This window comes from Ambystoma mexicanum, chromosome 1q, assembly GCF_040938575.1.
Source record: "Ambystoma mexicanum isolate Mex_15411 chromosome 1q, UKY_AmexF1_1, whole genome shotgun sequence".
In the NCBI taxonomy this organism is placed as follows: Eukaryota; Metazoa; Chordata; class Amphibia; order Caudata; family Ambystomatidae; genus Ambystoma; species Ambystoma mexicanum.
In genome coordinates, this window is record NC_090922.1 from 573,877,682 (window position 1) to 573,903,007 (window position 25,326).

Here is a 25,326-nt window from a genome sequence, read left to right on the forward strand (position 1 = left end):
ACACTGCTCCATGCCAAACAGCCACTGTGTGACATCATCCTGCCTGTGGCACACCCAGCCACATACACGGTCACTGCTGCTCTATTACTATCGTGTTCTGTGCATAAGCAAACAGAAGACTTCAGTGATTGGCTGCCGTACAAAAGATGCAAAATAAAAACAAGTGCAAACTGCAGTTAGAGAGAGAGCACCATTTGTTCCTGTACTGTGTTCAGAATGTATACAGGTCAGGACTATTTTTTGTCATGAGCTCAGTGTAAGCACACATTAAAGACGGAAAGGGGTACGGAGGCCGTTTGTGAACGGATGCCTTCCAGGACATGATACCACGCCCTTCCTTTGAGTTGCCTTTTCAAGTTACCAAGGGTTTCCAACTTTGAAGGAAGTACAGAGCTTCTTCGGATATCGAAGTGCTGGTCCAACTTGAATTTTGTATTGAACCTGATTAGACATCATTTGGTAGGGGGATGGCACAAACTGTTCATTTGTGGACTAAGAAATGAAGGTTGGATCGTCTGTCATTTCAGGGTTTAGCAGCAGACTTTCTGCAGCTGGTGGAGCGCTCCCGGGCTGGCTTAAACTGTCAAAGGGAAATGTGGTTTCACTTTGGCAGTTTAAGTTCCCCAGTGCACATGTCCAATGGACCATGCAAGGCCGGGGCATTTTGTTTGATCTCAATGTGCTTAAGGGGTGCTCCCGCGCCTCCACGCACGTTTGGACTGCCTGGGGCGTGGAGGTGCTGGAAGTGCTCTGGCTCCTGGGCGCAAGTGAAGGAACCAGGAAACACTTTTTGGTTCCTGGTATCTGTTCATGTGTAGTGGGAGCCGGAAGACTTGTGTTCTCTGGGAGGCAGAAGCGCTACGAAAAGAAGAGTGCGGACCGAGGCTGAAGGTAAGAAGAATGTATTATGTATGCGTGCGTTTTTGAATGAGTGAGTATTTGATGCATGCGTCGGTCCCGGGACCACTTGTGAATGAGTGAATGCTGTGTGTGAATTAGCAAGTGTATGTTGCATGAATGTGTGTGGTGTGCAGTTGTGGGTTTGTGCCACCCTGGGCCGCTGATTTTGAGGGGTGGTGCGGGTTGGGATAAGAGTCCATCCTGGCATTTTTTTTATGGGCATCTGATAAAGCCAGCATTATAAGTGTGATTGTGTGGCTAGACTGGCCTTTTGATACAGCCAGTAGAACGATTTCTTTGGCATGGCATTTTTAACTGGGTATGAATGATAAAGCAACAATGATGTGTTATTATGTGGCTAAACTGGCATTTTGGTGCAGCCAGTCTAGCTATTTACTTTGTCATTACCTCTTTACTGGCATCATGATAAAGCAAGCATGACATGTATTAAAAAGGGCTAGAGTGCCATTTTGGTGCAATCACTGTAGCCACTTCATATTGTGTCATGATATTTTAGCCATTTCTCTGGCATGACATATTAATGGGCATCTATGCTAAAGCAAGCATGATTGGTTATTACTTGGCTAGGCTGGCATTTTGGTGCAGCTAGTCTACCATTTTTTACTGTGCCATGACATTCTGTATTGGGCATCTGTGATTAAGCAAGCATGATGTGGTATGTGGCTAGACTGGTATTTTGGTGCTTCCAGGTTGGACATGTTTTCATACTGTGGCATGGCATTTTTATTGGCAAAGCCAACAGGTATATGTTCTTATGTGGGGATACTGCCATATAGTTGTAGAACCAGCGTGGACATGTTTTCTTAGTATCATTACTGGTATTATGGACAAGGCAAACGTGAGCATGTTCTTATATGGGAACACTGATATATATTGATGCAGCTAGTATGGACATGTTTTTATATTGGCATATGCTCTGGGCAAAGACATCATGAAAATGCGCTGGGAAATGCTCCTGTGCAGTGTTGGTGACTTGCATCTATTGGGCATCCAGTGATTCCCTCGAATACATAGCATCAAATGCAAAAGGCTCGAAAAAAATGCATCGAATTAAATTCATTTTTTTGTACGTAAAGTTTTTTTTGTAATGGGTAAAGAAAACAGGGATTGAGGGACCCCCCCATTAAAAAATATTTTTAAAAATAATGCTTTTTTTAATGTATTTTTTTCGAGGCTTTTGCATTCGGTGCTTTGGATGTCGAGGCTATCACTAGGAACCATCTATTGGATTTTTGCATGAGTTACCATACAAATCTAATTGCAAACTGGCTTTTACCCAGTGTTTCACTTAAGTGTGTTGTAAAATGTACTATTTTAACCCATTATTTAAAACAAATGTCTTAGGGTTGAGAACCTCCAGCCGTCACCTCCCCCCGAACCCACCCTGGTTGGGTCGGGCTCCCTTGCTACACTCAGTCAAAATGTATGCCCCAAAAAACAAAACAAAACTCACAAGCCACCACCGTCTCAGTTTCAATAACTTGTACAGTGTGTGCCCTTTTTGGAGGAGGAAAAAATAAATATGAGTTGGAAACTCGTGACCTGTTCTGGCCTTTACATTATCTAGATGATGAAATGGCCGTGGGCAGATGGTCCTATATTTAGGACATGGCTCCTTTTTAAACCATTTCAGATGAGAAAGGAAAAACCCGCAGTGGATGCAGATCATAGGATCCCGGCTCTCGTGGCAGTGCACGTCTGAATCATATACATAGAGTCTGGGAGAGAATGGCTAGAAGGTCCCTTCCCTGCCATCACTTTGTGAAGACAGACCAATCGAGTGCAGACTTCAAGCAGAACTGGAGATAACTGGAATACAAATGTGGAGGCGTGCTGCTAGGATAGCGGTTGAGCGCTTTCTGCAGAGTAAGCATCTGGCAACAAAATGTCTTGCACGTGCAGGGCCGGTGCAAGGTGGTTTGCTGGAACTGATGCCCTATATGTGGTTACCTTTTAACACCCTTTAGGTTTGTACTAGGACTTCTTAGGCAACCGGTTACCTTCCTCTAAGCCCCTTTTTAGTTGCTGCCACCTTAGAACGGCCCTTGCCCTTGTGTAAACTGTATGTTACAGGTGAGACTCCTGGCAGAATGTCCTCTTCCAGAGTTCGATAAAACAAGTAGTATTTTGGGGGGGGTAATAGGGTAAACCATCCATCGTAAAAGCACCAAGTTACCAAGTTAGACAGATCCTTTAAATATATACACATAAAAATGGTTTCCTCCAAATTTTGACCTGGACCATGGTAGCTCACCGAATTTGGCAGACCAACAAATTGGCCAGGTCCAAACCCATGCCAAATAATGTGGTGGACTTTGAAGGATGTACAAAAACAGTGCACACAAAAATATTTTCAGATTGGGTCTTTTCATAGTTCCCTACACCCGCACCCCCAAAAATAAAAATAAATACAAAAATGAGATCTTCCAAACAGGATTTTGATTAAATACCCAAAATAAACGCATCATTTGGGTCTATGCACTAGGTCAGTCTAAACAAGTTAGTATGGTCACTAGGCTTGCAATATGCACAAGAAAATAGCTCAGATTATCCAAACATGCCCCCCACACACACACACACACACAACAAATGCATACAATATAGTTTATCCTCATCGCAGTCCAGCGGCAAGAACATTGATTTATTTAGAATAAAATCAACCACATTATATCGGGATAACCAGATCGCGTATATTTCCACTCTCCCACCCGAGAGCAGACATGTGTTTGAGAGTAGGGCGTGCATATCTCCCATTGTGGGTGGGCTGGGGGCGGGGGAAGTGTAGGTAGGTGGGGACTGGGACGCACCACTGTGGTCTCTCCCGAAACAGGGAATAAAAGCAGTCTCATGTGGGCCAGCAGTCTTTTTTTCCATCAGTGTTGAAGTTGGGCCGCAAGTTTTAAATTAGCAAGTGTATTTTACTCCCAAAGTATTTTAAAAGAAGGGGCAGGGATGTTGCCGGTAATACCTCAGTAATATACGGAGGATTTACACGTTTCAAAATATAAAGTGAAGTAAAATGCGCCCAATCACCAGCGTTGATACAACCGGCACAGTGAGCGCAGTGAGCGCAGTTCTCGGAATGGAACTGCACATGTGTTGAGCCCTCTGCCAGCGACAGCCAGATGGGGAACACTTCGGGGCCTCGACACTGTGCAGGCAAAGTCACTGCACACCAGGCACCATTAGTCCTCAGAATAGATGGGGCGTTTCTTGGGCAGCAGAAGATTGCTGGCAAGTAGTCATTAGCCCAAAGCATCCAGCAGAGGAGGAGGATAACGTGTACACTCTCTGCATGGGGTGTGTTGTAGTTTCAGGGGTGGGTATTTGCTTTCTGTAATTTTGGTTGGTTGTTTCTTGTGGTTACTTCCGAGCTGGACACTGCAGCAAGCCGCTAAGCCAAAATGATGCTCTGGACTCCCAAGTCCCTGGGAGGGGCCAAGAGAAAGCCAGAAGACGTCAAACGCCTTGTTCTACAGGGAGAGTTTACCTGGGCAGCTTCTGGGACAATCCTGTGACCAAACGCCCAACCATGAAATTCTAATACACATGAACCGTTCAGTGAAGTCTGTTATTGCGCCCAGTTTTCTAGGCTGTATCCTTGATATTAGCATTCAATGGAAGCTGGCCGACCCCTCCCAAAGATCACCACACCCGAATGCATGACAGCCGGCAGAAGTGCCCCCTCCGCTCCCAAGTGCATCGCTCCTCATTCACCCTTTTGCAGCCCAAGGGCATGTGAACATCCCATGGACCTTTAAATCTGTGAAAGAAATACAAGCTGTACAACGTGTGCCATCCTGGTCCATCAAGCACAACCTTACTGAATAACAAAGACATCATTAAAAAACAATACTGCACAAAGCTGCAGGACACCTTACACTGAGCAGACCATCGCTCAGCATCCAAAGCGCAGCCATTTATTATAACAATAGAAAATGCCAGGGCCTCTCCGAGCAAGAACACGCCGCCCTCTACCGGCCACCCGCGTGCGCTCATCTCCGAGATATCCAAGCTATTGTCAGATAACCCGATTTGTGATATGCTGCGTTTTCCCGATTATTGCTTAAACCCCTCACTATCAGAGTACTTTCCCACTACCTTGATCAGCCAACCGAAGGGGGCATGTCACCACTTTTTGGATGCAAACAATTCGATGCCAAACACACCCAAATACCATTTATCTTGCAAAATCAAACTGCCACATGTTGGTTCCAAATCAGAACTGGCAAAGCCCGCATGCAATAACTAACTACCCGCAATCTTTTCTTTCAAGTTAAATTGAGGGTGTAGGACAATTACACTTCTGCGCGCCTTCCTATTCAAGTTGCAGCCTCAGCCAGGGTGTGTGGGTCACTGGAAGGGACATTAGTGCAAGGCTAGAGTGACCAGACTTCTGGGTTTTGCAGGGACAGTCCCAGAATTGAGTCCAGAGAGTATTTAAAAACCATGCCAAGGAAAGGGAGGGTGACCACTGTCACAATCCAAGCTCGACTGCAGCAAGACAGTAAATCGACTGCAGCAAGCCAGTACATCTTCACAGTCGGAAACAATGCAACATACATGCATAAAGCAAATGAACATTGTAATAGGTGCATCTTTAGCATGCTCTCTGCAATCACAGCATGGGCTCAAACCCCCAGTCTTTCAGGTAACAGCCACATGCACTAACGTACTGTGCCACAGAGACTGGTTCCGATATGGCATGTATAACGCGCCTACACACACGCGTTTCAAGGCCGGGAAATGAATACATAGCAAGGTCTGCAATGGCAGTCAGAGCAAACGCGTATTTGCTTTTAACGGGCGAACACAGTCAACAACAGAGCTGCACAGTATGTCCAGGAGCAGAGCTGGAAATGGCCATCATTCACTGGGAGATTCCACCAGCATGGGGGCGGGTGGGGGTGAAAGTAGCCCTACTTTTATGTTTGGCCTCTCCCGATTTTTATTTTGAAAATCTGTTCATCCTCAGGCAAGGTGTTATGCCACAGGGGGACGCAGTTATACAGCAGATTTATAACCACCATTGGCAAAGCAAAGTTGTTTGGCTTTTATACAGACAGTCGAGTGCTCCCATTCCCTTTTTTTAACATTACAACTGGAATGTTATACATACAGTTTATTTATTCATTTATAAAGCGCACAAAGCAGCCAGCCCTGGGGGTACAGTTGTCTACAAATCATCCCAACAGCCCCTACACAAGGCAAAATGATTTAAGTTCAGGACGGAGTGTAAGTGTTACAAGACCCTGGGAGCCACTAAATAACAGCAATTTGCGTATCAACTTTCCCACAGGTGCATTTTCAGGGGAAATAAACCCGGATGTTCTGCATCAACTTAATGTGACAAGTTTGAGATAACATGCGGTTTAGTAACTACAAATGACTCACTAGCCTCCAGACAATTTTCTTAGGAGGGCGTGGTTGGGTTCAATTAACTTAATGTGACAATGTTTTAGCTAACAAAGGACATTGGGCACTGTTCGAAGTAGTGTGGCCCATATGTACCCCTCCACAAATGAAAGAGCAGTGCCAAGCCCGCATATACTTTTGATATCCATAAGTATGTTTCTCATACAAGTAGCGCGTTGCACTTGTATGCGCCAAACCTACAAGTGTGTCTGAACAGCTGCGTCTCTAATTGGACTATGTGGTCGTCACACAAATCAAGGATTGTTGTCATGTTATTTCTCACCTTTTCAATTTTTTCATCCAGCATTCGGAAGAATTCCTGTTGACTGTCGGAGATGTGCAAGCTGAAAAACAAGAACGGGCACATGAATCTCCAGGGCAGCACCAATGCAATATACAGGACCTTCAAAACACACACATGATGAGCCATTCGCCAAATCCTCCCGGCAAACAGACGTGTACATTCCTGTTCACACGCATTCGCACATAACTCTGTCAAATGTCTCTTGTGCTTCTCCTGTCTTCAGCATAGAAAGCAAGGGCTCCGAGTGCTTGATATCTGCTCACACTGATCTACAAGATTAAGCCCTTCCTCCCACCACAGGACCACCCCCTTTGATTGCATGTATTGATGGGGAAAACACCCACCGCGCCGGGCTCCCTGACATGGAAATGCACCACGCGGTGGCACACCTCAACCAGTTCCCAGACACTCCACCACATCACCCAAGTTTACATGACCTACACGGGCTACCTACCTCTACCAGCAGGAATCCCTTCACAATTGCCTGCATCACCTACAAGACAACCACCACCTATCGTGGCACCTCCGCCACCACAGGGGCAACCTCCCCCACCCACAGGAGCCAGACCATTGCAAGACTTGAAATAAAACGGAGACTCAAGGAAGGGGTAAGACCAGGAACCCGCCCTTCTCCTGCTGTGCCCCAGCATACGGAAAGACCGTCCCAGCTGCAATCGGTACCACTCCAACACGCCTGCAGTTCGGAAAAGAGCAGAACGCCCTGCTTTCCGGGGGATTCCTAGTGGTCCCTTAGGATCCACTCTCCGCCTGATCACCATCTATCATGGATTGTCTTGCACCCCCTTGTTCTAATGCTTGTGCTCCCCAGCGAGGTTTGTGATACATAAAAGGAAAATAACAATGGTGGCACCGTTGACAATATCACTAGATTGCTCAGTTGCATCCCTAGGCCGGTTTTACTTAATAGATGATTTTGTAATGTGCACACAATGGGCCCAGAGTAATACAACAGGTTATACAAGGCCACACATACAACAAGATAAAATACACTTTAAAAAGAATACAACTTATGTCCATGAAAAGAGAAAGCGTTACAGGACCGAACCATGTAAAGATTCATGAATGGTCACCACAGTGCCGCAATGATGAAGCAAAGCTGGCAGTGCATGCCAACACACCGCGTGCGACGGGAAAGAGTTTACCATGAGAAGCATTTCACGTGCTAATAGTAGCTGGATGTACAAGTTCTACGAGTCTGAACTCATACATCTAGGTTTGCAGCAGGAGGCATGAACATGCATCATTCAAATGTGAAATGTGGAAAGAGAAGAGTGCAAAGCGAACAAGCCCTGAAGAAGACGTGAATCTTGGCTTAAGGTTATTGTCGAAACTAGTTCAGTACTAGACGCGGCCAATGAAACAAAGTCTGAGTCAATACTAGCATGTAGACATACGTATGTAGATTAGGAAGCACCGAAAGAAATATATGTGCCTTCTGTTGGAGACCGTGTTCTGAATCGAAACAAAAGGTGTATGAAGTAAAATATGCAGGGGTCTACAAAAGTCTAGGTCATCAATCAATTTGCTGACATTGTCTAGCAGTAGGTCTAGATGCATGCGAGATTGAATTTTTTCGTTGTTAGCACAAGGTTGTATGCATTCTAGAGTGTACGTTACTGAATTATGTATGGTATGAATTGAATATATATATATATATATATATATATATATATATATATATATATATATATATATATATATATATATATATGGTTTAAACTGTAGTTAATTTCCAGGGTGAATTGTTGCCAGATAATGTTTGTATTTTGTGGAGGTAGTTGTATGCAAGGTGTTTTTTTGTATGCATTTTAAGGTTGATTGCGTTAAATTAATTATAAATGAAACTATAGTCTTAGACTTGCTGCACAGACACAGATACATGAATTCGTCATTTGAATAATTGCAGATTTATCTCATGTGACAATTTCTCTCCCAACAGACCACACCGACGCCAGTAAAAGGTTGCTTCACGGTTCTGGTCTGAGGGAACTTAAGCCGCTCAGAAGGCTGCTGACTCTGCAAGCCCAATCAGCATCCCAAGACAGTCAGCATGCAGGCAGACTCTCTGCCCACTGCAACTCATCCAGGACAGCGGGTCTTGTCCTTGGCTTCAAGCGCAGGGATCGTATCTCTCCAGCACTGAAATCTCTGCACTGACTCCCAGTACGTGCAAGGATTAAGTTCAAGACCCTTTGCATTGTCCACAAGGCCTTCTAGGGCCTGGGTCCTTAACAGCTCCTACTCTCTCTTCGTAAATATCTTCCCACTCAAGCTCTTCGCTCCTCCACCTCCAACTCCCTCAGGGTCAGTTGTTTCTCCAAGCAACAAGTTGGTGGTAGATCTCTTTCTTCAGCTGGGGCCTCCCTTTGGAACAGCCTCCCTGCCTCTCTGAAACTCGAGGAGACCCATCTCTGGTTCCGGTAGCACCTCAAGACCTTCCTCTTTCCTTCTGCCTTCTCTCTTCCCCTCCACTGCTGATTTCCTGTCTGATACTGCACTGGACACCTGGTTACCCTCTGATTTCAGGTCCAGGTCGCTACTCGCGCAGCTGTACACCAACACTGCCTGCCGGCAACTCTTCCACTTGGGTCTGTACCTGTAACCCCTACCTGCACTTTTGGACACCTGCTGTCTGCACTTACCCATGCACCTGCCAACTGCTGGCCGCACTTGTGTTACTCTTTTGATCCCATATACAGCACAGCAACCTCCCCTTTCCCCTGGCACTTTTCCCCTCCTCTGCCGTCCTCCCCTGCACTTGCGCAATCTCAATGTCACTTGGCCTAGTAAGATCGTTGTCTCTGTCCTCCCTCTGTTCCCCCTTCCTTGCCTCATCGTGCCTTGGACCACTTGTGTATAGGTGTGTTACAAATGCCATATCATATCATGGGGGTCAGGACGTGCACCACTTTGTGAGCTTGGCAGGCCATCTTGAACTGTTCCTAAACCTCGCATCATCTCCTATTCTTTGTCCAGCCCCTAGTGCTTCTTCCCAGTGCCATCAGCATTACTCCCACATACTCTGTCTTTTCCCAGTCCTAGCTAATGAAGGCAACCAGTCTTCAACAGGCCCTCCTCCAAGTATGACTCCTTTTGGCCCCGCAAACGGAATTGAACCGACCGAAAAAAAGGTCCGACCGCACTAAAAGTCAGAAAAATGCATACCACCAAAGGTTCGAAACCAAAAGTTCGAACCTTTGGTGGCATGCATTGTAGGTAAGTATAGTGAGCGGGGGTTGGAGGGGACACCCCTGCTGCACACCAGACAAAGCAAAAAAAAAAAAAAAAGGGGGGGACTCGGGGTGTCCTGTGTAGTATAGTGAGCGGGGTGTTGCGGGGGTCACACCTGCAGCACACCAGAGAAAAAAATAAAAATAAATAAATGCAACACCCCGCTCGCTATACTTTACAGTATAGCGAGCGGGGGAAACCCCTGCAGCTGCCTGTAAAAAAAAAAAAGGACCCTGCGCCGCCGGTTCCCGATCACGGAAGTGAAAGGGAACCGGCGCTGCAGGGACACTGCGTGAAGAAAAGGTAAGTAGGGATTGTTTATGTTGGGGGTATGTAGAGGGTGTGGGTGGGGGTGTTGGTATGTGTTATTTAAAGTGTTTGTTCGCATGGGAAATGTACGCACATTTGGTGGTGCGTACATTTCCCATGCAAACTTTTCCGTCACAGACTTTTCCATGATGGAAAAAAATCACACAGATCCCCGCAAACGACCAGGGTATGTGAGCATTGATTTACCCATAATCCTCCTATTTTTTATGTCCTCCAACAGATCTTCTCCGGGAGAGCCAGTTGGACTCGGTCGTCCCCTCTTCAGCGTCCTCATCAGAGGCAATGGCTCTCTGGCCCTTACCGAGTTTGGGCCGCAATGTAGAAGGAATGTCGGCAGGTCCCTACGGGTTGAGACAGGTCTTACTGATCTCAATCAGCTCCAAGGGCTTTAGATCCTGCGGTGTATACTGCACTTATTATGCCTGGCTCTGCAAAGGGGCCAAACCTGGCAGAAAACATGGGGGTGGCAGAAACAGGCCCCAGCGCTTCATTGGCAGTCAGGTGAGGGTCACTCATGTCTGTAGGAACCCCGGTCTTCGGACACTTTCAGCGAGGTGCATGACTTCAGCACTCCAACCATCTCAGAGTGACTGGCAACAGATTGATTCAGCCCGGGATGGAGCTCCAGTGCAGGGAGATTTGGGGACCGGATTGTTTTGGGCTATGCCGGAGGCGCCACAAGGGCTTCTGGGCCTCGCCTGAGGCCTGGTGTATGATTTTTGTGCACCAAAATAACGCACAGGCAGGGGTAGACACTGGCCTCTTCAGCACATACCCCTGCATGCAAGCGGGCTTCGTCAAACTGAAAGGTGTGGCAGTTCTTACCCTAGGCTGTCCTCTCCATATTTGCACATAGCAAAGGGCTATTTCTGGACTGGTACAGCTTAAAGAAAGCGAGCAACTTTGCCATTAGCTACTGTTCTGTTGACTGGCAACCTGGGGCCTCAGATATGCCCCTTACACAGATTCCACCAGCACTCCTGCAACCCACAACTCCAGCAGGAGGAAGAAACACAACTGCTCCTCCACCCAAACACTTAAAACACTGTTTAGGAGACTGCTGCAGGAAGAAACTAAAGCTTCCAAGGGCAGGGTCAGGAGCAAGAGGCCGAGAGATAGTAACACCCTTTCCTCAACCTCCTATGCCTCCTCCTCACCCACCGATCTCTCTACATGTGCTGCTCTAAAAGCTTGTCCCGGACTTCAGAGGCAAGATCATGAAGAAATAGAAGGAACTTAATTGTGTCTCCCTTCCTGCTTCCCTGGAGGTTGGTTTATCGCTTTCACATTCCTCCTGTCGTCCATCCGAGTCTTCAGAGGAAGCTGTGGTTTGCAAACCGGTCTTATAAGAAAGTCAATGGGACCATGAGAAAGAACTATAATGGAGGGCCCATGTTGCCTCCATACCTGTACCTATACTTTGTACACAGCACAATCACTACTAGAATACTTCTAGGCACTGCACACTCCAGGAGTAAAGACAGATTTGATTACTGTTGCATATTGTCCAAGAGTGCAGAGAAAACAGAGTTGCTTTCAGACTTGGATTTTGATGTATGGCAGGCATTGGCAAAACGCGATGGGTAATTCAGTCACGGCCAAGGGGCAAATCCATGTTAGAGACTGAATATGTCACAACTGTGAAGGCATCATGAAGCAAGACAGACAACAGATTCACTTTTCTTTAAAAATACTTTATTGGACTTTGTGGATTAAAGCCTCACTTGCCCAAGCTAGGGTGGGATCTCTCTACCTAAAGAAACTAAGGCCAGTCTGTGTCCAAAACCTATACTTGCCCTCACAACTATAGCGATATAATGTGTAGGGATGTCAGCACTAAATGAAACAGTGTTCAAAGTTCTGAGCTTCTGCTAGCTCTGGCTTCCTTTCAGCTTCACCTTTTCCAGGTTGAAAAAAAAGAGTTCCAAAAGGTCTTGGGGCAAGACTCTCTGCACAGTTAACAGAGACCTCTTGGTTCCCCTCTCCTGGTGTGACATAGTTCACAAAGTCTTGGGGTCACTTCCTGAAGCAGGCAGCTCATCCATTAGAACTGTAGTGAGCTTCTTGACTTGTAAGAATGCTGTCAGGTTAGCTTTGTAATCTTCTAGGCTCTTAAATGGTTCAAACAAATGCATTCTTTCACTTCAGCAATTGTCATGTAGCATAGCCTTTGTATCATGACTTTCTTTGGTTCTTGTTCCAGTAGCGCTACTAAGTCTAGGTGCAGTTGCTATACCACACTGCTCACCCATTACAGGTCACGCAACCAATAACACTTGGCACTTTATAATGCTCTTGGTTTTCTCCCTGAACCTGTATCAGTAATTCATATTCATTATAGCTTTCACAATGACGGTCTACTGGCTTTGCCACAACTTGTATTCAAGTCACTGACACTTTGTTGTATACATCCTTTTTACACTTGGTTTTTCCCAATGTCCATTCAAGTTCCATGTCAATTCAAGTCAATGTCAATTCAATGTCCATCAACTTGTATTTCACACTTGTTTTCCTCCTTTTCGATGATGCTTATTATGAACTTTCACTTTGTTCATTAAATGCTTCGGAATGGGTTTTCACAGTGTTCATAACTGTACATCATCGTGCAGCATTTTCACTTGTGCAGCATTTTCATCTGATTTCCTTATCCTTCTCTTCAGTTCGGTTTTCAAAAAAACTTAGTACATTTCAAAAGAAGCAGCTTGCTCGGTATTCAATATTCTTACCTTAGGGTTCTAAAGCCCACTTAGGCATTTTAGCTGCATCACTACTTGCAAATGTCCAATTCCTACCCCTCAAGTGCCCCAGTATGAGTGTTTCCTCTCTCATACTCACAGCTAGTCGGCTGCTCTTCCGGCCGTCTCTGCAGACTTCTCAGTCTTCCACTTTCTTAAGCGTCAGGAGCTCCAGCGAGCAGCTGCAGCTACCTGTGGTGGTTGCGAGTCTTCCGTGTTCCCCAGCTCCAGCTGGGAACATGCGGCTCAGGTAGTTGCTGGGGCTGTGGTCCTCCCACAGACTGCTCGGGTCGCGGCACCTCTCTCAGCCCCTGCTAACACAGCATCCTTTCTGCCGGCCTGCTCCTCACCTCAGTCACCTTCTCACATGGTAGGTGTCCCTTTCTCCTCTCTCCGTCTACCATTTTAGGAACCTGTGGCCTTTCAATTGTTTGCAAGTTCTTTGCCTTACCACAATCATAGTAATTAACTGGACATGCCAGACCTTCCATAGTCCTCTTCCTCTTCGCAGTACCATAGTGGGGAAACTGACTGGAAGTGTGCATTACTTCTTCCTCGTCGCAGTTGTAAAAGGTATGTGAATGTGAGACAGTAGGTGTGTAGGAAGGGAAATTGTCTTCTAATACCCTATGAAGGTTGGGGGAGGATAGGATTCATTCTCAACAGTGAAAAGGGGTTTACGTTGTCTCACTGGCAGACATCCTCTCCCGACTCCGCAAGGTCCCTCCATCCAGGTGATCCTCCCTCACACCTCCACCCCCAGGGTCAGGATGCAAGATCGATGGCCTTTCTCTGGCCACCTGAGAAGAGGATCCAAGGGGAGTAGAGGGGAGGATGCCCTCAGGTTGCTCACACAACCCACCAGCCTGTGGCCATCCACCTTCCCTTCCAGGGCACAAAGCTATTTGGGGATAACATGGAGGAAAATGTACATTGGTGTGTAGGTTGAAGAGGCAGCATTCAAAAGAAGCAGTGACCTTGATCCACCACCGCAAGCTCCTCTTACCCCACCTTCTCCAGAGTGCAGAACTCAAGATCATGTGGCAAGTTACAATTCAGGACAAGACAGCATATTCCCCTTACAACCCCCAACCCGAAGATCAAGTCACCTGCATCCCCCAGCATCTTTGCTTTCCTAACTGGTAGGCAACACCACTTGCTTAACCAGTGTGGTGTTCCTTACCATGTGCAACAACTCCATCCTAGCTTTCCGGGTCTTACACAGGATAGAAGAGAATTACAGTACTGAATCTCACACCTGCCCTTTGCACATTAGAACAAAAAGCACACCCTTCAGGGGCCTTCAGAAGAGAGCATCAGGGCTCAGTAAGGTTCTGCATCTGCAGAGGAAGGTCATCTGGGCGGGAACAGCAAGACAATGGAGGCGATAGCTGGAAGGTTTAGAATGCATCTTAACTACTGGCATTGCTGGGGCAACCCTCCAGACCACTGTAATCCACCTGCTCAGCTGTTAGAGAAAAGGGAAAGGCCATATGCAAATCAGGCTTGGTGCCACCCCAAAGGGTTCGTGGATCTTCTCACCAAAGGGTTCCTAAATGGCATGATAGGACAAGAAAACATGACGGTGCTCCCCACTGGACTATGATCACTACCCGGGGTTGTTACTAAGATCATGGAGCCCTTGGTTGGGAGGCTGGATGAAGAAGGCATTGTATTTTACCCTTAGGTGACTGGCTGGACCAGGGTTCATCCAACAATGAGGGGTGGAGGATGTCTGCAGGATATGTAGCTTCTTGGCAGCTTATGGATTTCTTCTCAACACCAAGAAGAAAAAAATAAAATCACAATTCACCCAGTTTACTGGATCTTCTATTAATTGTGGTATGAGCCAGGACCCACTTACAAACGTTCCTTCTCCCAGAATTAAGGTGCAGGATCATCAATTAGGAAAACCTTCATCTTTGTTGACTGACAGAAGCTACTGTCGCAGTATCTGGTTGAGAGTACATGGTCTGATGGCTGCAGCGGTCTGTCACTACATGGGCTGGCCTTCAAATGCAACCTCTCCTGTCTCATCATAATAAGTGGACCTTTCGGCTCAATGGACTTCAAGACAACAGGTCTACTCCTAACACAAAACAGTAGAATGCAGTGGTGGCTGAACCCTTCTAATCTTCAACAGCTTTCCTTTTAAGTCCTCCCCTTCCTTTTGTAATCAAGACTGACGTGTGCTCCAAGGGTTGGAGTGCTCACATGAGGAGCAGGGCTACGCAGGTGTGTTGGTCTCCCCCTAGGAGTCAATCTGGACATCCAACAGGAGGAAGCTTGTGGTCATCCATCGGGCTATTTTATTCTTCTCCCAGTCGATCAAGAACAGAGCGGTACAGTCCCTAGCCAACACCACCATGGCTCTTGCTTACGTGAAAAGTCAGACCCCTTTCTCAGATTGCCACCCATCTGGTTTATTGGGCAGAGAAGAACTTGTCTCTGGAGGCTTCTCGTATCAAGAGGGGAGGATACCAGAAGGCTTGCAGCAGGATCTCTCCAACATCTGAGGAGATGGGCAACCGTCATGAGGCATTGCAGATCATTAAAAAATCACTTCAGTCTTCTTCGGATATACTTTTGCATATTCTCACAACCCTCAAGTTTCTCGATTCTACTTCAGATTTCTGGAGGAGTGGGTGGAGGGGGGTTTGGAGGTCTGACTCTCTCTCCAACCAACCAATGGCCACAGTTGCTTCTTTAATTCTTCCTGCCCATATGGAAGAGCAAGTGCAGCCACTTGGAGTACCCCTTACTGCACCCTTCTGGATTGGGGACCATGGACCCCCCCCACTCCTTCACTTGATAACTGCCCCTCATCTCCTTCCCAAGTCATCCTCTCCAATTCTGCCAACAGGGAAATCCATGCCAATCACCAAATGGCATGAAAGGGAATGCCTCAAGTCAAGACAGGGGCTCTCTGTGTCCATCTCCTTAGCAGAGCATGGCTCCAAGAGACCTTCCATTCTTTGCTCGTACCCCTGTCACTGGCAGTCTTTCATATCATGGTGTGGCAGACAGGACCTCCTTCCTCTTAAGGGAAGCCTTCCAGATATTGCCATATTTCTGCAGGAGGCTTTCAACTTGGGGTTAGCCTCCTCAGACATCAGGGCTCAGTTGGCTGCCATTCAGGCTTTCAGGGATCCTTGGTTGAGGCTAATGGAGCTGGCTTCCTCACCTCTAGGCTGCTGCAGAATTTCCCCATCCCCTGAACCTGGACGATGTCCCTCTCTTCTCCTTGGGGCTTTCTTTTGGTACTCAGGGCTTTGCAGGACCATCTCTGAGAACCTCTCCTTATGGCAGGTCTGGAACACTGGACTATGAGGAATGTTTTCCTGGTGGCTATTAAGACAGCGACTGGAGCGCTGGAAGCCCTCCTACGCACTCCTCATGACTTGGTGGTCACACCGGAAGCAGTGACTCTGCTGTGACCCTACCTTCCAATGCCATGTGGCCTCATCTTCCACTTTTCTCAGATATTTCCACAAGCTTCCTCTGGACCCCTTCTAGGACGACTGCATCCTTCGGTCTGCTCACAGCCTATTTGCGACTCAAAGAGAAGTCAAAAGTCACACGGCTTCCTCCCGTTCCTTTAGTAGCTAGCTGAAGAGCATTCAGATGGGATCAGAGGATATAAATAATAACTTCTTAATGCGAATATTAATTCGTTTTTATATTCTTATTGTCTAGAGAAACCCAAAGCATAAACATTGATCTTTCGGCCAGAAACTGCAATGAGAATGTGGTGAGTCTATGTGAAATAGGTTTGTGCCAGCACCAGCTTCCGAATTTGTTCATTTTAAGGTCATTCCACCTCCTGCCTTTATGGGGTGGTAGGTGGCTGCCCAGGGTACCTAATCTTCCCCCTGCCATCCTTCATGCTTTTTTTCAAAGTCTTTCCTCTCTGTTCTCTGTTTTTTGTTATTGAAAAGGGTGCCTTTCACAGGATCTCAACAGCGGAGAACATATGAACTTGCATTTTGCAGGTTCTCCCTGCCAGAGACTGACCAACAACTTCAAGACTCACCTTTATATGTAGACACCCAATCGCTCCTTCCAGAACTTGTGCTTTCAGGGATGGGATGGCCGGCCTTTGCAAGAGGGGGGCTGCAGACGAATACCTTGGAAGGACGCATGATTTGAAATCATTTTAACTGGCTTGTTCTGGTTCAGCGCTTGTACACATTTCCTTGCGAAAATGCTGGACATTTTGCCAGGCTATGTGGCAGGGGCGGTTTATGCAAAATGCTAATCATTGGCATGGGGCAAAAGACACTGCAGATAGGCCACCGATTGGTCCAGGCCACAGCATCTTGCATGCTACAGTAAAGAGCATTTCAAGGCCACCACAGTTTTGCCTTAATTAACCCAACACACCATGACCGGATCCCTGCACACACTGTGGTCCTAAAATGCCCACCATAAGTCACAGCACTTACAGCACTTCTATACACGCATCTATAAATCCTAATTTATCGGAGAGGGGCTTTTGGGTGGTGTCGAAAGTGGATGCAGGTCCAGCCAGGGACTCCCTGCAGCCCATACATTAAATCCACGTCGGCATTTATGGAACATTCATTAGGACTGCCCAACAGACGAGAGGCATGTCCAACTCCCTTACAAGTAATCCTGATTTCTCCACAACAGTGACCAAGGTCACCAGGTTTCTAAATGAACGAGGCCAATAGGGTGAGACCGTCCTAGGTGAAAGCAGCCTGAATAGAATGTCAAAACAATGATCAGAGGAACAGCAACAAGGTTTCACCCATTACCAGCAGCAACCACCATTGACGTACGTAACGCTATATATATATATATATATATATATATATATATATATATATATATATATATATATATATATATATATATGCGCGCACGCTTTACAGACTCTCCCAACTGCAGTGACAGTCGAGGCAAACTTTTGCAACAGAACGCTCGGCTTTCAGCAAACCCCAATGCCAGAAGCAAAAGGAGCCAATAACGACACACCACCAAGGCACCATCTAACACCGAGGAGACCCAGGTCAGTGCACACTGTTGGTTTTATATCACTACGACTGACTGACAGTTAAAATAACAAAGTTGCCAAAACACCACAACATAATGAAACTAGGATTACAAAGTGCCGGGGCTGAGCCCTTGCAAGACCCTCCTGCCCCCCCCCCCCCCCCCCCACAAATTAAGCACTGCAGCACGGCATAGATGCCATTCTGGCCCACAGAGTGAGGCATCGTTTATTTTTCAACTATTGGATAATGCTTTTAAACTTGCAGTTTTAAGTTAAATTATATGTGTACTCAGCCGTGTGGAGCCACATTAGTCCATGTTAGAAAAAAGCAAACCAGGTGCCAACAAGCAGTGCCCTTCATCCTGGAGAAAATGGACCATATTTTTCAGACACTTTTTAAATAGAACCGATTAGAGACCATGGCATTAACACGTAATTACATGAACAAAATTTCCCCAAAATAATCAATATATTCTTTGCTAAAAATGTGTCTACACGCACCCAGACGGTCGGGACGTGTGTGCGACACTGCAGCCTTCCTCCCAGCACGAAGCAGAGCCCGTCGCGGGTCATCCTCGTCCAAGGACACTGCCGTCCCACGCGAGCCAGAGGCCTGCTCCCTATTCTCGGCACATCCTCCCATGGCGGGCAGGCCTTTGAGTTACTTGGCACCGGGTTTCTTCCCACAAAGATTTCCTGCTGCGGCGGTTCCGGTAGCAGAGGGCTACGTGGTGAAACGCACTGTGTGGGCCGGGGCCTGAAAGCTGCAACGCATAGTTCGCTTCATACGCGTATGGCTTCTGCCAAAGCGAACCTTCAGGAGGTCCCAAGTCAGTACGAAAAAAGGGCGCGCGAGACATTCTGTGCAGCTCATCCCAGGCTGCGGGATTACTTTCACAAGCATTTGTTTCATCTTCAATTCAGTCTAGAAAGCAGTGGAACCACTGGTCGATGTGTAAACATTTTTTTTAAAAGTAGTGGAACTATTTATTTATTTATTGGGCATTTGCAAGGCGCTTATACATTAAGAAAAATGTGTTTGCAAGCAGCCACAGGGCAAAGAGAAGGAAACAAGGGATTAGCAAGACAATGGAATATGGAAAAATACAAAAAGAAGGTGGTCCTACTAGGCCTTGTGAACATTTGGATTGTGCAAGTGCACAGAGAGAGGGGGGACAAGGGAAGGGGGTACGTACTACGGGACCCACAAAAGGATGAAGTGCCAAGGAGACAGTTGCAAGGCAACAGGTAAGTGCCAGGCAGTGACCACCAAATGATAAGTGCAGGCCTGTGAGGCAGCACAGGCCACATGGTCCCCGAAAGCAAGTGTATGGGGAGGAGGGATGCTGCGGGCGATCAGACAGAAGACTGGACTCAGAAGGACACCAAAGGGCCCAGGCCACCAATCACAGCGACTGTGGGTTTTAGCATGGGAAAGAGAGAGGGAAGGAGGCAGAGAAGAGGAATGTCTTCAGGTGCTTGCAGAACTTGAGATCCGGCTCTAGACAGAAAGGGAGAGGCTGTTCCAGAGGAAGCCAGCTGAAGAGAGGCAACGGCCGCCTGATCGCTGCTTAGAGAAGCGCTTGACAAGCAGAGTTGGATCCGGAGGATCGGAGCGATCTGGCAGGAGAGTATTTGGAGAGATCAAGTTGCAGGTAGCGTGGTCCCTGGCCCCAGACAGTCTTATGGATGACGCAGAGGGATTTAAATGTGTTCCTTGCAGCAACTGGGAGCCAGTGGAGAGATTTTAGGGCTGGAGAGATACGGTCCCTGAGCTTAAGGCCAAGGATAAATCTCACAGCCCTATTCTGGATAAGCTGTAGGGGGCTGATAGAAGAAGAGGGTACATTAAGGAAATTAGAGTAGTCCAGCTAGGACAGAAACCGCTCTGGAGATATTGAGCTTGTGGGGTAAAGTGATGAAAGGGAGGATGCCCCTGTGGAGGTGGAGTTGGAAATGGGCCTTCTAGGCAAGGCCCAGGATGTGAGGAATGAAAGAGGAGTCAAAGATCACTCCCAGGTTTCTGGTCTCAGAGGAAGGAGAGGGTGGAGAGCCTATTGAGGGTGGCCAGAGTGAAGGGGAAAAAAGAGGGAATGTTCCCAAGCCCTGCCTTCTCCTACTCCCTCACCAACAGCCTTCCCCCACCCGCATGCCATACACACCCCATGTTCAACCCAAGTCCCCCACAATTCAAACACTAGATCTTCCTTTTCTCCACTACACCTCACTCTGCTGTGTTACAATAGTACTATAAAGACAGAGGAAAGCACAGCGGGGCCATTCCCTACTTTGTCCCCCTAATCCCAGACATAGATGCAATGATTATTTTCACAACCATAAAAACCACAGAAATGATTTACATGTTTTGGAAACAAAAGGTCACATTTATTGGAGTCAAGCAAACAAATTGGGGGCGGTCCCAGCCCCCAAGCAAAGCAATGACCTGAAGCACCTTCCAAAGTAGCCCTTTAGATTTCCCTGGCTTACAACAAGAGTTATTGTCCACGGGTGACTAGGTCACTTCCATATTGTAAAGTAGCAGATATCCCCCTCTGGGTAGCAACTGCCAGGCAGTAATATACCCGGGACTAGTGTATTCAGTGGACGAGGAGTCTCAACTGTCCGCAAGGGAGTCGGGGCCTGTCGTCCAAACCTGGCTCGAGTGCAGCCACCGGGAACCGCTTGGAGCTGAAACTGCAGTGTCGAAGCTCCTCCCTGGCTAGGACCGCCCTGTAACTCAACCATGCTTTGGGGAATAACCACTCTTGGCCCCCCCAATCTCCCCATAACTTCAGACCTTATCTTCATGCATCTACAGTCCCAATGTTTTCTTACGCACATCTTGCCCATTTTAGAGCTGTGAACAACACCATGAGGAAAACCTTTTGCCGTATGTTAACACAAACCCCTTCCTTGAGAGCCTTTGGTATCTGACTGACATGTCAGTCACTCCATAACCCTTTGTATGGATCACTTCTGATTACGTTCCAGCGAGAATGGACCACCTCTGGTATCCGACTGCCAGATCAGTCACGACCTTACCAATGCCCCCACTAATTTCAGGCCAATCCACTTCACCATACCTCTGACCAGGTGTCCCTTTATCATGATGCCCCCAGCCACTATCTCCCTGGAGTATCATTCCTCCTCCGCAGCTATACCGATACCTAACTCCAGGTGTGAGCATACGCTGCCCGAACGTCTGGTCCATGTCACCTGCTGACACGATATCTACCTGAAATGCTCCTTTCCCACTGTGCTTACCGATATTCCTTCCATACTTTGCATTTCATACCTGGAGCTTCCAATCCACCCCTCTATGCATTACTCCACAACATTTCCCTGGATCAAGCGGATATCCTACTGCAACCATGTACTGCAGTATACATTGATGTGGCAACCACCATGCAGCACCGGGTGCCACCTCACTTTTCCCCCCAAGCAATATGGGCAAAGCTCTATACAATTATAATTGTACAACAAAAATTGTTATGGCTGCACGAATTGGTGCAGGCATGGCTTCTGCCCTTCCATCCAGGAAGATAAACCTGACCCTATTGATAATCCTTTGGAACTTGTCTTTCCAATACGCATGTCTTACCTCGAACAGTAATTGCACCCCTCTTTGCCGTGCGCATGGTTTACCAGTACCACTTTCACCCTTCCTTGCCGTGTGCATGGTGTACCTGGACCACGCGGACATCCAAGTGGAACCTGCAACCTGCCCTTGCAGTTGCCATGACATCGTCCCGAACTGCGCCCAGTCTCCCAATCATACACCAGTACAGCGATGTTACCTTTTATATGACCATGCAATGTTCCTTGTATCCATTCTAATACGTACCGCACAATGGCCTGCAATCTTGTGATCTGTTCCCAATCCCCCTTTTTAACTACTGGGCCATTGCATGGTACAAACCTATCTACCGTGCCCTCTGCCGGTCCTTTTTCCTGCGACATAACATATAAAATTAGCAATCCCATTAGTACAATTAGGCCACATTGTTAAACTTTCCCAAACACGGAACAGCTTGTTTGAAAAAAATTCACCTACATCTCAGTTTTACTTCTCCAAACCTCTGCTCTTTCACCTGCAGCCCGAACCCAAGACCTTGCCGTTGGTAGACCCACGCCCTACCAGCTAGGCTATTGGGATCCCCAAAGGAGACTACCCACACTAACAGGTGCGCTGGGTATTGAAACCGGGTCCTGCCCGTGACGCGCCAGTGTCGTGTTGCACTGCGATATTTCATTGGTGCAATCAATACACTATCTCACATGGCCCAACTGATATCAATTAATTTATCTTTTTTGACATGCTTCTGGCATGGAACCTGGTTGCCCACGAGCTAAAATACATCCTGTGCACCCTGCAAGATTTGAGCAGGTGCTCAGCAAACCTATTTATCCAAAGGGTGCCCTTTTGTTGGAAGGCGTAATAATAATCATAGCAAAATTAATACTAGATCACTAGATCATGGCCCCTCTGACTGGAGCACAGCACAAGTTAAATTGTGTGTCTTTAAGTGGGGGGCCTTCCAATTAGCCCAGTCAACAGTGGCCCCTTTGGAGAGAAAGAAATCTCAGTAAACATGCAGTGATTTTAATCAATGACCGCTTGTTGCTCTTATTAGCACCCTGGCCCTGGGTCCCACCCATGGAACTTTCCAGGAGCCCCAGCCAGGGAACCACCAAGTGACTGATTGTGATATTTCAGCAGAAACCCCAAAACAATTCAAATAAATGTGCTGAACCCACTGCGCTGTATTACCCGCTCCCAATATTAAAACAAAACCGTTACCCAGGCCACCTCACGCCCCACGTAATAGAGCAGTCTGCCACCACAGTACTGAGAGGTGAAAAGTCACTTTCAGTGCACAGGAGCATTAATGCTTTAGTCATTGCTTGTTCCTTACATCGTTTTTTCACAAAAGATGCTGTACATCTAATCTATTCCCATACCATCACCTCTCTGGACCCCAAACTGTAGTCAGTACTCCTTTATCAACCTCAGAAATTGCGGGGGGGGGCTCACCTGTGCATGCCAGCGTTTGAACCTGCGACTGTAGATCGCAAATCCACATTGCTGCAGCAATCGTCCAACCCACGGAGCTATCTCAGTTCTTTAAACAAGAAAGCTTACACGTCCTTTCTGTATGGCAGCAATTAAGGTATTAGGTCAAAAGACCTAATTATTCCAAAAGAAAAAAATAATAATTTAGAAAGACCGGCCCATGACCGCACATAGCGCTCTTTCTAGATTGAACTGTCACGCCCATGCCGCACGGGCTGTCAGTGCCGGGCCTATGTGTGTTTAATATGTGTGTGTATGCAAGAGGGGGGCGATGAGCAAATGGGGGACCCCCAAATTTACCCCCAAAAAATCCCTCGGTCAAGTCATGTTCCCGCTTTCTGGGGGCTGCACAAAATCATCCAAAATAAATCAGTCTTTTTTTATGTGCGACCTTCAGAAAGCAGAAAAATGACAAACAAAAGTAGTCATGCTGCTCACATATTTCTCAACTTTCTTACACCAGACTGATCACACGGACATTAGAATGCTGCAGGGACCCCTGACAAATTCGGGCACGTGGAACATCTAGCGAGCTCTGGGTTGGCTGTTTTGTCCCCGGACACCTTCCCCTTGGAAGTGATATCCAGCTTCTGCTCCCTACTTTCGCAAGCTTAATTATCTGATCTTTATCTGTGTCCCGAGGGAATGACCCATTTCTGGCATCCTTGGGTGGGCTCAGTTAGTAGCCACATGCCATAGCTGATTTTACCTCCTTCAATGCTTCTAAATCCAGCCAAACACCAAACAGATATGCGCTGGAGCACAGCTGCTCACTGTGAGGATCTCATAGTGGCAAAAAGTAAGACGGACACAAGTGATCACAGTTCAAGGAAGGTTATTGAACAATGAATGCTGTATGCAGGTTGGAAAAATGCCTAAACCTATATCTAAGATGGGAGGAAGCGTCGACCATCAAATGAAAAATATAAGGTAGTCCTAGTGGCGTTGTGTCAAAATAAAAAGGGCCTATACTAAGAAACCTATTGCCAAACCTCACAACTAATACAAAAAGGGGTGTGAGATAGTTTTTAAGAAAAGAAAGAAGTATTCTCAAATGATATGTCAGCAAGAGCAGTAGCCTGGGCCTTCCTTCCCCATGTTTTGTGCACGGTTTAAGGTGGGAGCTTGGAGCTCAGTACAGCCTCTGGCTTCTCCAGCATGAGAACACAGTTCCAATGGCAGTTCTCAGGACCGTCGATGGCCAAGTCTCGTTTCCTCTGAAAGTTCTTGCCGTCGGGCCTGATGTGTTCAGATCACAAAAACAAAAAGTTCCTTTAACCAAATGAAAGTTTGTTAGGGTGATAATGATTCACCCCCTTTGTCCCCACTCTTCTGGGCGCGGACCCTTCTCAATTGTAATCCACAGTTCAGATAGGGTGATGGTTGCAAGCGTCAACCCTCAAATGAATGATAAGGCAGCCCTAGTGGCGTTGTGTCAAATAAAAAGGCCTATACTAAGAAACCTATTGCCAAACCCTACTAATACAAAAAGTAAGTGGGATAGTTCTCAAGAAAGAAAGAAGTGTTCATAAATAATCAGGATACAGTGGCTTGTGCCTCCCTTCCCCACATTTTGAGCACGGGGTAAGATGGGAGCTTGGAGCACAACACAGGTTCTGGCTTCTCAGTGTCCTCAAGCAAGTGAAGAAGTCCCTTGTTACCGCTGACGACATACTGCCGTGCCCCACCCCTACTGCCCCATCGCGACTCTGCTGTGCCCTAATGCAGCGAGAGGTCGGGCCCACATGACCCCCCACAATCACATCAGATATTGAGGGGCCCTCCCATACACTACTTGCAGTCTCCCTTGTGCCCCCCCCCTCCGTAGGTGGTTGCACCCCCTCTTATTTAGCCACTTCTTTCTGCATGACTTGTACACAGAAAACCATACCAAGACCTTTCAGCTTTTTGCTTGTGCGGTGTGTTGCAGTGCCCGACCTGCCAACGGACCTCTGCCATTGCAATATATCCTTCAACCTGTGATAGCACATTAACTCATGATATCACACAATCAGATGTCATAATATTCGCCGTCCTTCCCGTGGGACTTGCCCAATAAATAAACAAATAAAAAGCTGACTGGGTCCTGCTCTTCTCTTACTAGCAAAGTATACCATTATACTCCTTTAAGGGACAGTCTTCGTAATGTGGACAAACTCTCTAATGTATGAAATGCTGCCCTGGTGCCCCCATATAAAACGGTGCGGTGTAGTAATTGCCTATTTGCTGTTCAGTTCACCGCCCCAATCACCTTCGACGGGCGTGCACCTTTGACTGC

The 25,326-nt window shown here is 47.1% G+C and overlaps 1 protein-coding gene across 6 annotated transcripts in view; it reads right to left on the reverse strand.

Moving 5' to 3' along the window:
* Nucleotides 1-25,326, reverse strand: part of C1QH1orf21 (chromosome 1q C1orf21 homolog) — a 723,044-nt gene that overhangs the window by 54,155 nt on the left and 643,563 nt on the right. For all 6 annotated transcript variants that reach the window (XM_069641065.1, XM_069641066.1, XM_069641067.1 and 3 more), the window contains exon 5: nt 6,620-6,680. In XM_069641065.1, coding sequence (XP_069497166.1) covers nt 6,620-6,680 — 61 coding nt within the window. The remainder of the gene's footprint in view (nt 1-6,619; nt 6,681-25,326) is intronic.